The sequence below is a fragment of the Rattus norvegicus genome, chromosome 13 (genome assembly GCF_036323735.1).
Source record: "Rattus norvegicus strain BN/NHsdMcwi chromosome 13, GRCr8, whole genome shotgun sequence".
Lineage (NCBI taxonomy): Eukaryota > Metazoa > Chordata > Mammalia > Rodentia > Muridae > Rattus > Rattus norvegicus.
In genome coordinates, this window is record NC_086031.1 from 69,920,898 (window position 1) to 69,938,029 (window position 17,132).

Sequence of the window (17,132 nt, forward strand, 5' to 3'; positions counted from 1 at the left end):
GGATCCTCCAGACTGATTTCCAGAATGGTTGTACCAGTTTGCAATCCCACCAACAATGGAGGAGTGTTCCTCTTTCTCCACATCCTCGCCAGCATCTGTTGTCCCCTGAGTTTTTGATCATAGCCATTCTCACTGGTGTGAGGTGAAATCTCAGGGTTGTTTTGATTTGCATTTCCCTTATGACTAAAGATGTTGAACATTTCTTTAGGTGTTTCTCAGCCATTTGGCATTCCTCAGCTGTGAATTCTTTGTTTAGCTCTGAACCCCATTTTTTAATAGGGTTATTTGTTTCCCTGCGGTCTAACTTCTTGAGTTCTTTGTATATTTTGGATATAAGGCCTCTATCTGTTGTAGGATTGGTAAAGATCTTTTCCCAATCTGTTGGTTGCCGTTTTGTCCTAACCACAGTGTCCTTTGCCTTACAGAAGCTTTGCAGTTTTATGAGATCCCATTTGTCGATTCTTGATCTTAGAGTGTAAGCCATTGGTGTTTTGTTTAGGAAATTTTTTCCAGTGCCCATGTGTTCCAGATGCTTCCCTAGTTTTTCTTCTATTACTTTGAGTGTGTCTGGTTTGATGTGGAGGTCCTTGATCCACTTGGACTTAAGCTTTGTACAGGGTGATAAGCATGGATCGATCTGCATTCTTCTACATGTTGCCCTCCAGTTGAACCAGCACCATTTGCTGAAAATGCTATCTTTTTTCCATTGGATGGTTTTGGCTCCTTTGTCAAAAATCAAGTGACCATAGGTGTGTGGGTTCATTTCTGGGTCTTCAATTCTATTCCATTGGTCTATCTGTCTGTCTCTGTACCAATACCATGCAGTTTTTATCACTATTGCTCTGTAATACTGCTTGAGTTCAGGGATAGTGATTCCCCCTGAAGTCCTTTTATTGTTGAGGATAGCTTTAGCTATCCTGGGTTTTTTGTTATTCCAGATGAATTTGCAAATTGTTCTGTCTAACTCTTTGAAGAATTGGATTGGTATTTTGATGGGGATTGCATTGAATCTGTAGATTGCTTTTGGTAAAATGGCCATTTTTACTATATTAATCCTGCCAATCCATGAGCATGGGAGATCTTTCCATCTTCTGAGGTCTTCTTCAATTTCCTTCTTCAGTGTCTTGAAGTTCTTATTGTACAGATCTTTTACTTGCTTTGTTAAAGTCACACCGAGGTACTTTATATTATTTGGGTCTATTATGAAGGGTGTCGTTTCCCTAATTTCTTTCTCGGCTTGTTTCTCTTTTGTATAGAGGAAGGCAACTGATTTATTTGAGTTAATTTTATACCCAGCCACTTTGCTGAAGTTGTCTATCAGCTTTAGTAGTTCTCTGGTGGAACTTTTGGGATCACTTAAATATACTATCATATCATCTGCAAATAGTGATATTTTGACTTCTTCTTTTCCGATCTTGACCTCCTTTTGTTGTCTGATTGCTCTGGCTAGAACTTCAAGAACTATATTGAATAAGTAGGGAGAGAGTGGGCAGCCTTGTCTAGTCCCTGATTTTAGTGGGATTGCTTCAAGTTTCTCTCCATTTAGTTTAATGTTAGCAACTGGTTTGCTATATATGGCTTAGTTCTTTCTTTTCTCTCTAGGTCAAACGCCTTTATGCTTCAAGCAGGTTCTTTGCCTGAAGTTGTGTTTATTCTACAGGAAGCAGGCCCCAGCTCAGTGTATCTTCCCCACCGTTAGAGAAGGGTCTGAAGCTTGTTTTCTGGTTCCTCTGTTCTCTTCTACCTATGGTCTACTATTTTTTGTATTTGCTTTTAAATTTTATGTATGTGTGTGTGGAATATGTGTGTGTACATGTGTTTTTTTGCAGATAATACATGTGTTTTTGTAGGTCTATGCCTGTGTGGAAACCAGAGGTCATTTTTATTTTACTGTCTGTCTGTCTGTCTGTCTATTAATCTCTAGCTATCTATTGTTTGTGCACATGTTTGTGTGCACATGTGTGTTGAGGGAGTTCCTCCCATCGAGTGGGATCTGGAGATTTAACTCAGGTTGTGAGGCTTGGCAGCAAGTGCTTTTCCCCATTCAGCCATCTCACTGGCCTCTCAGCCTTTTTATCTATTTATTCGTTTATTATATACATTGATGTTTTGCCTGCATGTATGTCTGTGTAGGGATGTTGGTTCCCGGGAACTGTCGTTACACAGTTGGGAGCTACCATGTGGATGTTGGAAACTGAACTAGGGTTGTCTAGAAGAGCAGTCAGTGTTCTTAACTGCTGAGCCATCTCTCTAGCCTTCAGCCTTAGTTTTTGGAGACTAAGTCGCTCATTAACCTGAACCATACCATTTTGCCTATCCTGGCCGACCAGTGTGAACCCCCTGGATCCACCTACCTCTGCCTCCTTGTCTTTTCCCTGAACCCAGCACTCTGGTTATGGGCATAAACCAAAGCACTTGGCTTTTACCTGTCTGTGGGGATCCAAACTCAGGTTCTCTGCTTAACTAGCAGACACTTTTCCCACCGAGGCATCTTCTCAGTACCCTTGTATTAAATGCTTTAAGGAAGCGTTAACGCGGCCAGTTACACACTAGCCTCTCACTGCTGTGTGTGCTCGTTGTACAGGCCTCTCAGCATCAGCTCTGCTGGGGGAGCGAATGGACAAAGGCGTCTGTGTGTTTTGTTTTCTAGCACTCTGGGTGTGAAGAGCGTAGGAAAGTCCTGCAGTGTCCGCAACACTGAAGCTTTCTTATGCTTTAGTCTGCTTTGTCCAGAAAGAAGAGTTTGGGAAACAGCATGACATACTTGGTTATATTTGTGTACAGAAGAGAGTCTGCACTGCTCTGTTGTATCTTAACGGGGCAGTTAGCATGAAATACCCTTCATTTTAATTTTTGCTTGCTACCAAAGAAATAGTGCCATAATATCCACACTTCAGTTTACTGACCAGGCAGTTCGTAATTGTTCTCTTCTCTTCCATGACTTTTGGTTAAGTTCAGTGCTTTGTTATCAAACCCGTATGTAAAGGTAGTCTCAAAACAGCATCAGGATCTGATTGAGCAGCCCCCGAGCACACATCAGCAGCTCCCGAGAACCAGGCCCTCCCTTCCCTTCCTGGTTGGCTACTGCGTGAGAGAAATGTGTCAAGACCCCACATCACTTTTGTGAATGACCCAAGAAAGGCAGTGATTTCCCTTTGTATTACCCAGAGAAAAATACTCTTTTGAATAATCCTGAGGTCCCTTCCCCTTCAGCAGTCTGTGGTTCATCTTTCTTCCTGAAGGCAGAGGAAGAAACTACCGTTGGAGTTCCTTTTGTTCTGAGCTTGCTTCCAGCTGGAGGTGCAGCTCGGTAGTGGAGCATGGGCTTAGCTCTGAATTACATGCCTGGTCCTGGAAAACTGTTGTTAGGGCCCATACAAGAAGCCACATAAGGGGGTTGGGGATTTAGCTCAGTGGTAGAGCGCTTGCCTAGGAAGCGCAAGGCCCTGGGTTCGGTCCCCAGCTCCGAAAAAAAGAACCAAAAAAAAAAAAAAAAAAGAAGCCATATAAGAAGTGCTCAGATGTCTGCCGGGGTAATAGCTCCCTAGGGTTGCCTAGTTATGCCTCATAGAAGCAACTTAACCACTTCAGAGGAAAGAGGTTTAAAAGGTGTAGGCCTGGACTGTGGTAGTTCCCACAGTGGTCTACTTGATTAGAACCCCTGTGTAATGCAGTTGCTCAAGAGAAATTGACTTGAGGGATATGGAATTTGGAGTGTCAAGGCCAGGCTATATAGCAAATCTGGCGTTTAGAATGGTGGGCTGCTGGAGGAGGAAGTGCCGGGAAGTGTGTATGAGGGGAAGAAGGAGGAAGCCGGTCCCTGCTCTGGCTTTGCCCTGCCTAAGTATCATTTGCTTGTAATAAAAGTGGTTTATTATTGCCTTTTTATATTAATAAGCTTTCTTCTTTCTTTTCTTTGTTTGAGACAGGGTCTCTCTACATAGCCCCTGCTATGCTAGAGCTCAGCGATCCCTCTGCCTCTGCCTCTGCCTCTGCCTCTGCCTCTGCCTCTGCCTCTGCCTTCCAAGAGCTGGGATTAATGTGCCACACACCAGGCCTGTCACATGGGCTTTGACAAAAGTATGGTATATGCCCATCGTGCTGTCATACTAGTGAGTTTTAGTAGCCTCAAAGTCTTGGTTAATTTAATTTTGGGAATTAACACATAATATACATATTTATGAGCTACAGAGTGGTGGTCTGATCTGTGTGTGCCTTGGGTAATGAGTAAGTGAAGGAGGTGGCATATTCAATACCTTAACATGTTTCCGTTTCTCCCACATTCACTGACAGGCTGGCCAAGCTTCTGAAGGAAAGCTCACCAGTGTTGGGCCTCCCGCTAACACAGTGGTTCTCAACCTGTGGGTCGAGACCCCTTTGGGAGTCCTACAACCTTTACACAGGGGTCACATATCAGAACATTACAATTCATAATAGTAGCAGAATTACAGTTATGAAGTAGCCATGAAAATAATTCTGTAGTTGGGGTTAGCACACCATGATGAACTGTATGAGACACAGGGTTGCAGCATTAGGAAGACTGAGAAGCACTGCTGGGGTAGGGCTCTGCTCCAGGACTGCCCTGTGGCCTGGCTCCTCTGGAGGCTCTGAGAAGAGCTGCTTTTGTCACTGTGTTCACGCTTGTTAGGATGGAGTGATGAGGTGAGAGAGTGTCTTCCAAACATTGGCGTTTGCCTCCTCAAGCCTTCAGGGCAGTCCTGCTTCAGACAAAAGGAGTGGTAGGCACACTCGGGTCTTAGTTACTCAATGAGTTTCAGGTATGTGGGGCAGACAAGGAGTCAGGCAGGCAAAAAGACCTTTCCTGTGCTTGTTGGCGTTCACATCTTTTGGCCACGAGACAGCTCCAAGGCACTGATACTGTGGCACTTATTAAGTACACGATTTGCTCTGTGGAGAGTTTTCCTAGCTATTTTCCCAAATTCAGACCATCCCATAATATGCTCATCAAAGCTGTGCTGTGCTGAGATCTTAAAGGCTGTCCAATAGACTTTAACAACATCTTCACTTTTCCTACACCTTTATACTTGTATTTCAATGGCTTGTTCTCCTGGTTCTGCTATATTCTCATAATGATGATTGTGTATGTGCAAGTGCGGGTCAGATGTCAACTGGAGTGTCTCCCTCTATTACTTCCTACCTTATCTTTATTTTTTGAGACCTAAAGCTTGTAGGTTCTGCTGGAATGGCTGGCCAGCAAGGTCCCAAGGATCTACCTGTCTGCTCCACACCAGCCCCGGGATCCATGTGCACGCGCCATGCCTTTTGTTTACCTCAGCTCAGGGCTGGTTCTCTTGCCTGTGCAGCAGACAGTTAGGCACTCAGTCCTCCTCATCGTGTCCTTCTTTGCTCCTTGTTCCTTCACAGAATTTGTATAGCTCTGGCTGATTTGGTACTTTGGCTAGCTGTCAACTTGTGGGAATTCTCCTGTTTCAGCCTTCCTAGTGTTAATAGGCACACCCAGCATGCCTGGCTTCGTAGTAACATTTCTTTGTATTGTCCTGGTCCTTTGTGAAGGACACGAGGCCACTTGTATGGGTCACATTTCACCAAGTTCATCCTAATGACGGTGCTGTCTCAGTGGCTGGTCCCTCAAGCTGGGCCCTGCACTGCATGCCATGCCGCCGTTCTTTACCCTGGGGGACAGTTGTAGGCTCAGGATTGTGTGCTGCAGAGGGCATCCCTGGGCTGTTTGCCTCTCTGTCTTGCAGAGGGCTTCTCTGTTTTCAACGGTCTAGAAGAACTGTGGTCTTTCTGTATTGTATGCCAATTGCTCCAAGGCCCGAAGGTCTCAGAAGGCATTGGCTTTCGTTACAGATATATTGTGGAAGTCATTTGAGCACAGTTACTGGCTAGCTTATTCTTACCTGACTAGGTGTGATATGAAATTAGTCACTCTCTGCCACGGGAGCTTGCTGTTTCTGCCGCTCACTTCCTAAAGCGGCAGCAGTGGCTCTCTCCGCCTTCTCACAGTGCTCACTGGGATAAGAGCATGTGCATTGCTCAAGCACATTTCCTTGGTGGGAGAGTAAAGCAGACGAGCTTTGATCTGTCACCCCAGTGCCAGAAGCCTTTTCCCTGGTGCACCGGCCACCAGCAGAAAGCTAAGATCCATGGACTTCAGCTAAGGGCTTGGGACTCAAAGCCTGCACTTAATGGCAGAGTTGTAGATGCGGCTGAAGTGTAGCCCCAAGGCAGAACAGCAAAAGGGACCTGGTGCCTGGGCAGGGTCAGGATCTGCTCTGCCCCCGTCATGTGCACGCTCTGACCGTCCTCTGCTTCAGTGGTGTGTTGTCCTAAAGTCTGAGTACCTGTGTCTCAGGGAGGGGCGTGCCTAACTCTGGGAAGATCACCTCTGTGTCCTGCCTTCCAGATCGGCGCCAGTGGTGTGCCATAGCCATCCTCTTCGCGGTCCTGCTGGTCGTGCTGACCCTCTTCCTAGTGCTGTGATGGTGGTCGCCTTGGCGCTTCTGCACGAGGACCCAGGGAAGAGGAGCAGCAAGCACTCGGCCACTTACATTCCTCTCCCAGAAACACACCTCCGCCCTGCTTCCTCTGTGACTCCGGCATCGGGACAGCCTTCTCTCCCAGCGTTCAAAGGGCAGGCTTAGAAGAAGGAGGAGGTGACCACATGCCCGGCTGGACAGCAGAAGCCCTTGGCTGCCCCAGGAAGCTGAGGACAGCAAGCCCCTGCTTTGCCTTACTGGACCTCGCTCCTTGAGGAAGGAAGGAAGGAAGGAAGGAAGGAAGGAAGGAAGGAAGGAAGGAAGGAAGGAAGGAAGGAAGGACTCCGAGTCATCAGAAGAACTAACAGCCCCACTTACTCCGTTGCTCATTCTGCTGGTCTCTGGCAGTCTTTCTTTCTACTCAGACCCTTTCCCTGCTTAGATGGGTGCCACTCTCCCTTCAGAAGAGGCCTGGCAAGAATGCGGGCGTCTAGGGTGTATGTTTCCCATTGCTGTTTGTTTCTTAGCCCGAGAGCTGGCTGCTGCTGAGGACAGAAGGCTCAGAATCACTTCGTGACAGAAATGCAGTGTTTCGTTTTGCTGGGTAAGAGCTGAGATTAAATTGCTTTTCCGGGTGTCTTTGTGGCAGGGATAAGCAATAGGAAATAGTGAAATCCCTGGGGATTGGGGTGCAGATGACAAAAGGCTTTAAAGGACTGGGGCAGTTGAGAACAGCAGCACCTGCGTTGGTCTAGCCTATTGGAAGGGCTGGTGATCTCTCTCAAGGCCTGGACAGAGCACCAACCTGGTCTGTCCCAGGGCTCTCTCTCCAGAGGTGCAGCTTGCATACGTAGAGCCCTCATACAGTGTGGAGCAGCATACACCACTCGGCCAGGCGGGCATGGCTTCTTCTCTGATGCGTATTCCGATGGCTCTCAGACGAGGTCGAAGGGTCAGCACAGCTACCACATCTGTGCAGAACCCGTTCTGACACAGAAAGCTGCTTCTGGGCCAGCGGTCCTTACTCCATGAGTAATAGGATGGAGGTAAGAGAGCTTGTACTCCGTTCTCTAAGGTGACAACTTGACTTCATCATCCATTGGAATCACTGAGGGAGTCCAAATTCACTGACAGATGCTTCATTGGGTTGAAGTAGCTGAAACTGCTGACACTCCACTTGGGGCTTTGGGCCTCAGATGTGCAGATGTATGTGGGATTTCTTATACTGTCCCAAATGCATGGCCTGGTATTGAAGTAGCTGTCAGGTCCAGAGCCAGCCTTTCACACTGGGGCTGCCGCTCAGTCTTCTGTGCAGGAAGAGCAGCGTCTGGACAGTTTGATCTTTGACCTCTCTTGCTTTGCCTTTCTGTGCATTCCTTAGCATGCCAACTTTAAAAAGAGCCCTGGGTTGTTCATATGCCTTGGGATTTCGACTTTTGGGCCTTTTTTGTTTGTTTATTATTTCCAATGATGTGCTTGCCCAGGTAACTTTTAAATTGCACTTTTAAATAAATATTTGTAACAATTTTTAAAAGAAGAATATTTTATCTTGTTTAGGATCGTGATAGGTAAGAAAATCTACCTGTTGGTAAAAACTAAAAGATTAATATACCAAAAGGAAGTCAGTACCACGGCTATGCACAGCTCTGGTGTTTGATGCAGTGGTGTTCTTTCTTTTCAGATGAGGAGAAAATGTGAATATTACAAAGGGCTTCAATATAGGGTTCTGTGTTACTTTTGTTTCATGAAATTTTAAAGTTTTGAATAGTCTTCTGTGAACGTAGACCACAGATAGTCCTCAGATTTGCATTAAAATATAGAAGCCTTTTGTCAAAAATCAATGTGGGCCTTGTCTGAGTACTATAACCCACACTCCACATTACAAAGCCGTGAGCAGTCTAAGAATTAAAATTACCCTACTTAAAGCCATGCTCTCTGCTGGTAGAGGAGAGTCAGTTAGACCCATTCAGAACGCAATCCTTTAGTAAGATTCCCACATCAGGTCAGAGACTTGTGACTCTGGCTTTAACTTTTTGGATCTATTTTGAGTTGGAATGGTGACCTCACTGATTGAAGGTATTGGCTGAACAGTGTTGTAGACTTGAAAACAGGCTGGGACTGAATGTGGAGTGCAGACAGAGAGTAACTTCTCATGCAGGCGCTCCCTCCCTGGGCCACGCAGTCCTGCAGCAGCTGCCTTAGTGCAGGCCAGCCTGTTGTGCCCTGCCTGGGGAGAGCCAGGGAAAAGAGAACAAGGACAGACATGTCTTCTGTAGTGACCCCGAGAGTGACGGTCCTCCCACCATTTGTCCTAGAATAACAACAGGGATGGCCCATGCTGCCTAGGAGTGTCCCTTACAGATGTGCTCCCCCAGCCCCACCCCGTCTTCTGCACTGGGTTTCACGCCCATCACAGTTAAAGCACTGGTGGAATAATGTGCTGGCTAACTGGAAGAGTCAGTCAGTGTGCTTGCTGGAAGAACACCTACCTTATGGACCAGGGATGAGGCTGCGGACAGTCCACTGAGAGCATCTGCCAGAGTGCAGATCCCAAAATACCTTTAGTTCTCAGCCCTCCATTTTGATCTTGTCTTTGTTTGGGCTGGGAAATCACAATGCTATGCCTGCCCTGGACTATGAGGCAAATGGAACCGTCGTGTCTGCCTGGGCACGCATGTTGTGTTTTCCTCAGTTTCAGAATTCACACCAGAGCTGAACCAGGAGAATTTGGCAACTTGCCCATTATTCTCTGCTTTTAGCCAGAGTTAAACAGACTGATGGGTCTGCTAGCCAACAACTTGGCAGTTTCCATGCCTTCTCACCTCGTGCGGGTAAGGGCTGTGAAGAGAAATCCAGTCTGATTCCAACAGAAATCTGCTCTGTTAAGTGTTTTACCTTCTGTAAGTAAAGGAGGCGGAGCCAAGGTTTTTCTTTTGGTGATTTCTCTGCCCACAAAGTGAGGCCAGAGGGGCATTCATAGCATCTGCAGGCCCAAGGCTTGGGGAGGGATGAGTTGAGGTCACCACTGTGAACTCGGTGCAGTTTGGCTTCACTTTGTGCCACAAAGTGAATTTGTAACCAGAACAGAATTGGACTATCTGGAAAGCGAGTTACAAGACGTGGAGTGCAGCAGCTGTCACTTCCTCTGCCTCCCTCTGACTGCATAGCCTCCCTCCCAAACTGGTAGGAATGATGGGCTTCTGTTTATCTTTTAAAAGTGTACTTTGTCCACAGAGAGTAGAAAGAATGTAAGACTGCAGCTCGCAAATGTATCAGCCCCTCACTGTGCACCCCAGTCTCAATTCCTGAAGAGAAGACTCCCCATCAAGAGGCCTTACCAGGCCACTGGAGACTCAGCCACAAGATCCTCCCTCAACCCTCCCTTCTGGGAGGGGCCTAGTAAGCTAGGAGGTCGTCTGTCTTACATGTCAGTTGCCCTTACTCAACTCTCAACCTTCAAAAAATCTTACCCCGGTCTCTTATGACTGGGGACTAGGGGGATGGGGGGATGGGAAAGCTGGCTGCCAAACCAGTGACCTGATTGTGATCCCCAAAACCTACCTGGTGGAAGAAGAGAGCCACGCCCATAGTTGTTGTCCCCTCCCCATCCGTGCAGTATTGTGGGTGCATGCACATGCACATGCACAAATAAATCAGTACATAAATACATTCTTTAAAAGAAAGGATGACATTGGTCTGTTGTGAATAAACGTGGGTGCCACTGTCACCTGCTTCTTACTAACACTCACTGGGTAGCTTTATTATCTGGTTTTGAATCCAGAAAAGCATGGGCTTGGAGTGGAACAGCTCCTATGACCTGAACAGCAGGGCTGTGACGTAGGGGAGGAGACAAGGGGCTAGGTGCTACTTAGAAGATAAGTCGCCATTGCAGGCAGAGCTTAGCCACTGGGAGCCCGTATACTTTTAGGACAAGTCAAGGCACTTGAAGCTGGCCTTGGTGATCGAACTCAGAGTGATGCTAACTTGAACTTAACTTCTCAGCACAGTGTGTTTGCCTGCGGACAAACCCCAAAGTGCTGAGAGTTACACAGTGCCTGTTCAGGTGGCTGCTGACTGGCTGCATTTGGAAAGCCTCCATATGTTACAGCTTCTGCCAAGTCAGCTGTCAGGGCAGGGTAAGAAAGAAAAGAACGTGTGTGTGTGTGTGTGTGTGTGTGTGTGTGTGTGTGTGTGTGTGTGTGTGTGTATGTGAGAGAGAGAGAGAGAGAGAGAGAGAGAGAGAGAGAGAGAGAGAGAGAGTGTGTGTGTGTGTCCCTGCTATCAGCTAACATGTTGGTGCTATTTTTCTTCTGATGTGACCTTACTCCAGAAATGTTCTTCCCCTGCCTGTGCACTCTGGCTGCTCAGGCAGTGCCTGCCCCACTACCGGGGTTTCACATGAACATTTCATGGACCTGGTTTGCCAACTACAGCCAGAGCTTTATGATAAAGCATATTTTACAGTTTGTTTTCTTATGGTTCTGAATTTTCTACTAAAAGGCTACTTGGTCCTCAGGGGTTATTAGGAATAAGACTACTCGTCATCACGGTTTGCCGAGCAGATATCTGGTCCCTACTTCCCCTGCTCTGAGCTTTCCTGAGCTGCCCTGGGGTGGGACCAAGATCCTTCCTGCTCAGAAGAGTGTAGGTTCAGCTGGAGTCTGTCTGTCAACAGCGAGTAGGACCCTGAAGCTGAGCTCTGTCTCAAGAGAATCAGGTATCTTTATCCCTGGGGAAGCAGAGTGTGTGTGAGGGCAGGGCAGCCAGCTACCCACTGATGAGGCTATGGAATTGCTCTTTTGTTTTGTTCTGCCTTTTTCTGTTTTTGAATCCAGGACCTCATACATACAGTACACAGAGTACCACTGAGTCACACCCCAGCTTTGGCAAGTGCTTTCAGCTCCCTATGACTTTTTCCTGACTAGCCCAGGCTGAACCAAGCCTTCAGCATGCTAACAGATAATGAGGGCCGTCTAGGAAATGACCAAGCTTCACTTGATGGCAGATTTGAGTTTTAGAAGTAGAAGTAGCCTCCCTGGCTCGTGTCAATCAGAAATTGGTATAATACAGAGATTGAATTTGTAAGTGGCTAAATAGGGGTCATAAGCCCTTATATTTTCCAAGAATAAATACTTTTACTTTTAAATAATAGGATGTACACACTGGTGCGGGGTCGGGGTCAGAACTCTACCTGGGTGGCTTCCAGGTGGCACGTCCCCATAGGATGGTAAGAGTGAGCCAGATCCCTGGGACTGGAGTTCTGTCACCTGTGCCACAGGTAGGTTTATATGGTGGCTCTCCCAGGTGAGAAGCTTGTTAGAGGTGCATTTTCTGTGGAATCATTAGGAGAGGGGCTAGCAGCCACCCCCAGGTTCCAGTGCATGCATTGAAGGCCATTGCTGCTGTATTGTGCTCCACCTACAGGGAAACATTCCTCAGAGGGTTGTCCCCGCTCTGCTGGTAATCCTGACACTTGATGCCATCACACACTTGGAAACTTCTAAGACATACTTGTGTAAAATAAACTCAACTAGTCATCCGTAGAGGTGACATTTTTACACCTTGCACTTCTGCTCTTGAGGTCCTGTTGCAACCGTGTGACAGAATTCTATTCAGTATTAAAGTGAGAAGAAGACCAGAGCGGTGTCCTGGATGGTTTTTTTTCTTCTCCTTTCTCCTTTTACTTTAAAAATGGAAGATTGACCTTAAACTATGCAAGTGCTGTACACTCCCCCCGTCCACTCTTGTTCTTGGCTTTAGCTATCACACTTAGGCACAGCCTTCCTCCTTCCCATCTACACTGGCTAATAGGGCATAGGGAGGGAGAGAGTGCAGTGGACAGAGCACTCACGGTGGAGCCTGAGTGCACACGGGAAAGCCTGGGTTGTTGCTGTGTCTGTGACCTCAGCACTGGGGTTGGGTGGAGACAGGTCACGGGGCCTCTACGGCCAACCTAGCCAAAAACCCGCAGACTCCAATCTCAGTGAAAGACGCTGGCTACGGCAGGTAAAGGGCTGGTAGAGGAAGACAATTCCGATATTCTCTGCTCTACAAGAACGCACGCACGCACGCACGCACGCACGCACGCACGCACGCACGCACGCCCACAAAACCTGCTAACATATGAAGGAAATGATTTGTAATTGATACCTGCTGGGTATCAGGAGAAAAATCCGTGGAGTATCGTGGTGTATGTCATCTGCACTTGGAGGCAGGCCATGCCCAGGGATAGTTGGTCAACACACAGTGGACTGATTGACTGACTCTCTCTCTCTCACTCTCTCATCTTCCTCTTTTTAGTCTCTTCAGAGTTTTTTTTTTTTTTTTTTTTTTTTTTTGAAAGAAGAGAAAGAACATGAAGTTGGTAAATAGGGAAGTGGGGAAGATCTGGGAGGAACTGGGGGAGGGGAAAGTATATGATTAAAGTATATGAAAAAAATAAACAATTTAAAAATCCTGCTTGGGACAGAGAAAGCTGCTAGCTGCTAGCAGGTCAGAGTTATGGATTGTTGGAGCTCATGAGGTAGCCCAGTTGGTCTAGTGCTTGCCTTCCAAGCCCAGGGCTCAATTCCTAGGCTGAATAAAGTCACATGTGCCTGCCTAGAGTCCTAATACATAGGAAAATGGAACAGGAGGGCCAGATTTTCCATCCCCCTGCCTCAGCTTCCTACACAGCCGGAATTACAGACCTCTTCCTGGAGACTGCAGCTTGAAGCCCCTAAGAGAAACACCAGCCTGGGGCTGGAGGAGGTCAGCCACTGAGGGTTCTTGCTCTGCAGTCCTGTGTTCTCTTCCCAGCACCCCTCAGGCCGCGCACAGCTGCCTACAACTCCAGTTTCGGGGACCCCACCTCCTTTGCTGGCCTCTTGGGCACCCGGCATACACAGGTGTGCTTACATACATACATACATGCAGACACATATAAACCTTAAAAAAAGAAATTAACCACCAGTCTAGTGCCGTGGTTATTCTATCTATAATCTCCAGCTATTCCAAATGCTGAGGCAGGAGGATTTAAAGGTCAAGGTCAGCCCAATGAACTTTAGTGAGACCTTATCTCCATAGAGAAGGAGGTATGAAATGGTACAGCGGTGAAGGTACTTACCATCGAGCCCGATGGCCCGTCCAGTCCTGGGAGCCCACATAGTAGGAGAGGGCAACTTCTACATGGGTGCCAACTTCTACAACCCCACACATGCAAAGTAAATAAGTGTAAAAGTGCGTGTGAGTGTGTATGTTTTAATGTAGAAAATGGCTAGGGACATAGTTCAGAAGTGGAGGGCCTGCCTAGTGTGCGAGACTAAATTCAGTCTCTAATACAAGGGAAAAACTTCACTAAAAATACTGCAGAACCAAGTGTGATCGGACTACAGGTTTTTGATTTAGGGCAAAGAAGCCTGGCAAGCAGGTGTCTCGCCAAAGCTGTCTCTAACCTGCCATGTTCCTCGGGAGCCAACCACCTCAGTTTCTGAGACAAGATCTCCAGCCAGGGCCTGGTCAGCTAGCAAACTCCAGGGCCCCCTCCTCCCTCTGCCTTCCCAGCCCTGGGATTACAAGCGACGATCACCACAGCTGGTAATATGGGAGCTGAGGTCCTCACACCTTATGAGACAAACACTCCTAGTGGAGCCACCTCCTCGCTCCTAAGACATCAGACTCTTCAGTACCTAAGAGAAGGAATGGAGCAGCCTCAGAGCTGGTAATCGAGTCTGCTGTTAGTCAGGAGATCTGATCTAGGCCTGAGCATAGTCGCATAGGCCTGTAACCTCAGGAGCCTCAGGACTGTGGAGGCTTCAGGGCCAGCCTGGGCTAATCCAAGATAATTCTAGTCCAGGAGCTCAGGAAGTCAGCCCAAGTGGCATTTGAATTTTGTTCATAAGAAAATGGAACAAACTGCTGATTGCAGTAACCCAAGAGGACCTGGAGACGGCCATGTCCATGGTGACAACGATTACAGTGCAAGAGCTCCTACCACATCCACATTCTTTCCTCCCGATTTAGCTCCAGAGCTGGATGGAAGCTGCTGAACTTGGAGTGTCACAGGGCTGAGGCTGGCCCTCCCCAGAAGCTTTTGTGGTCCCCAGGTGGGATGGGCCTGCTGCCTCAGGGTCACTTATAGTCCATGACACACGGATTTGCCTTATCTCTCAGCTATAGCTGACTCCATTCAGGAGGTGTGGGCATCCCAAAGCACAAAGCAGGCCTCCCCTCAGTGCTGGCACCAAGCCAGAGCCCCGAGGGCAGCCCCACACTGTGATAGAGGCCTGAGCCCAGATTGCAGAAGGACAAGACAAAGACAGGCCTGGCAGGTGTCTGGGCATCCACAGAACAGTCCCGGATGCCCTCCAGGACTGGCAGGGCAGCTGTTGAGCCCTGGCTCTGTGGGCACAGTATCTGAGCCAGTCCCAGCAGCTCCCTTCCTGGGCCCAGCACAGCGACCTGGCCAAACCCACAGCCTTTGAGAGCTGGGCAGAGTTTGCCAAGGAAGGCTGCCATTTCTGAGCAGGTGTTCTGGCTGCACTGGAAAGAGACTTGACAGAGCAGGGTGGGAAGGGATCCGGGGATGGTAGGGGCTTTTGAATTGCTCCAGAATATGCCTGGGGATAGAAGAAATGGCTTGGGCAGGTGCACAGGACAGACCAGTTGTTGCCAGGTAAGTCTGAAGGATAATTGCACTGAGGAAAAGTCACAATCTAAAGTCCCTGACTGCATGATTGTGCGAGGGTTAAGGGGACCGGGAACCAATGCCAGCATGTAGTGTCATGGTTTGCTCCCAGGACAGATACTTCTCTAATCCTTGTAAAGGTTGCCAGGCCAGGGTAGGTGGAGGAGAGTCAGCAAAGGCCACAGATAAACAGAAAGGAAAATGTGTGGAGCTGGAGGCCAGTGCAAGGGCAACCAACAACCAAGGCTGTTGGGAACACCCACAGTGGTAAGCCCTCTTCCCCGAGCCATTGTGATGGGCCTGGAAGTCCAGTTATGTCATCACATTTGCTTCTAGGTTTGTGGCTTCTCCATGACTGGTCTATAACCTCTAAAGACCGTGCCTGGGTTTCATCAGTTCTACCAACGCAACCTAAGGTGGTATAGAACTTGTCATTGCCCGTGGGAGGAGCTCTCTGCTCCCCAGCACTCCCCACAATGCATCCTGCTTTAGATGTCTACTACAGTCAGAAACACGGCCAGAGAAACCCCTCTCCTGCTGGTGGTGGGGTGGAAGGTTGGACTTCATTCTCCCGAAGGGCCTCAAAGCTGAAAGTGAAGAACAGCATCCCCTCCCTGTAAAGGTCAGCAGATAGGGTGGCACCACTGCCTGCCACTGCACCTCTAGCTTGAGGCACGCCTCTTGTGGCCCATCCCTGCACACACACACTTGGGTCCAGTGTGCATTTGCCTTGGGTCAACTGTAGCCTGCATGCCCCTCCTCCACCCCAGGCTGCCCTGGTCTCTCCTACGGTACCTTTCCTCCATGGGTTCTGCTCACCTGCCTCTCCCTCAGCCTCCACTGCACCGTCCTCCAGAGCAGACTGAGCTCTTCATGCAGGCCACTGTGCACAATGCTGTGATGTCCCCAGCTGGCAGGAGCAAGCCAATCTATTAACATTCTTCAGTGGCCAGCCTTGAAGGTGCTGCAGCTGACAACTAGTCTGTCACCTGCCCAGACCCGCAGGGACACCTGCCTGGTCGCACCCTAGTCTGCTGTTGTGTTTTAGGATGTGTACCAAAGCTGCAGCAGAGCTGCCTGTGGTTGGCTGGCAGGGTGAAGGTCACTCACCAGCCACAAGTTCCATGGCACACCTGTCTTGTCTCCAAGGTGAACCCAGCACCAACAGTGCCTGGCGACGGAAATCCTGCTCCCAACTCCTACCAGATCCTGTGCAACCTTAGAGGCACACCTTAGAGGTCACCCAGTGTCCCCTCCCTAGAAGCAGAAGCGTGGCTTGACTGAAAATAGTGCCTTCTGCGATCCCCTGCAAACTCCACCCATCCTTGCCCCGCAGCCCCTTAGGAGATCATGCCAAAGTTGGTACTTTCTGTTCTGTGGTCCCCAACACCAACCGCTTTCTGTGGATTTAAGGGATGTGGTTATTCAAGGGGAAATGCACATCTTTGCACAGGCTAGGTTTTGTTTGTTTTTTACGCCTGAGCATCCTTGCTCTCACTAAAAATTCCCATTCACTTCACAAAGCCACGCTTAGGAGCACCTTTTCCCTCCTCACCACCATACCTCTGGCTCTGCACCAGGCTGCACCATGTCCGACACTGCCGCACTGCCCAAATGGTGTGGTATTCTTGCCCCTCCTTGTTCTGTATGTTGATGGAGTCTTCCTCATTTCTCCCACCCCTCCAGCCTGCACCAGACCAGGCTCAGGGCAATTAACTACATTCTAGAATGTTCTGATGGTGCAGTATCTGGAGGAGGGCTAAACCACACCAGTAGCTCTCTAGGTAAAGCAGAGTACAGAGACCGGGCCAGATGCTGGAGAGAGCAAAGTGCTCCCCTAACACACGCATGCATGCCAGGAACCACAGCTTTTGCCTCAGGGGAAAGCAGAGGCCACAGGGGTGCCTCAGATCCCAGGTCAGAGACAGGAGGGACTATTACCCTGCACATTCTTTCTCACATCCCAGTTCTGTCCTTTTCCACCACTGAGGGAGGAAAAATAG

The 17,132-nt window shown here is 48.5% G+C and overlaps 1 protein-coding gene across 1 annotated transcript in view; it reads left to right on the top strand.

Moving 5' to 3' along the window:
- Nucleotides 1-7,998, top strand: part of Stx6 (syntaxin 6) — a 46,249-nt gene extending 38,251 nt beyond the window's left edge. The window contains exon 8 of the mRNA NM_031665.2: nucleotides 6,392-7,998. Coding sequence (NP_113853.1) covers nucleotides 6,392-6,468 — 77 coding nt within the window. The 3' untranslated portion in view covers nucleotides 6,469-7,998. The remainder of the gene's footprint in view (nucleotides 1-6,391) is intronic.
- Nucleotides 7,999-17,132: the final 9,134 nt, after the last annotated feature.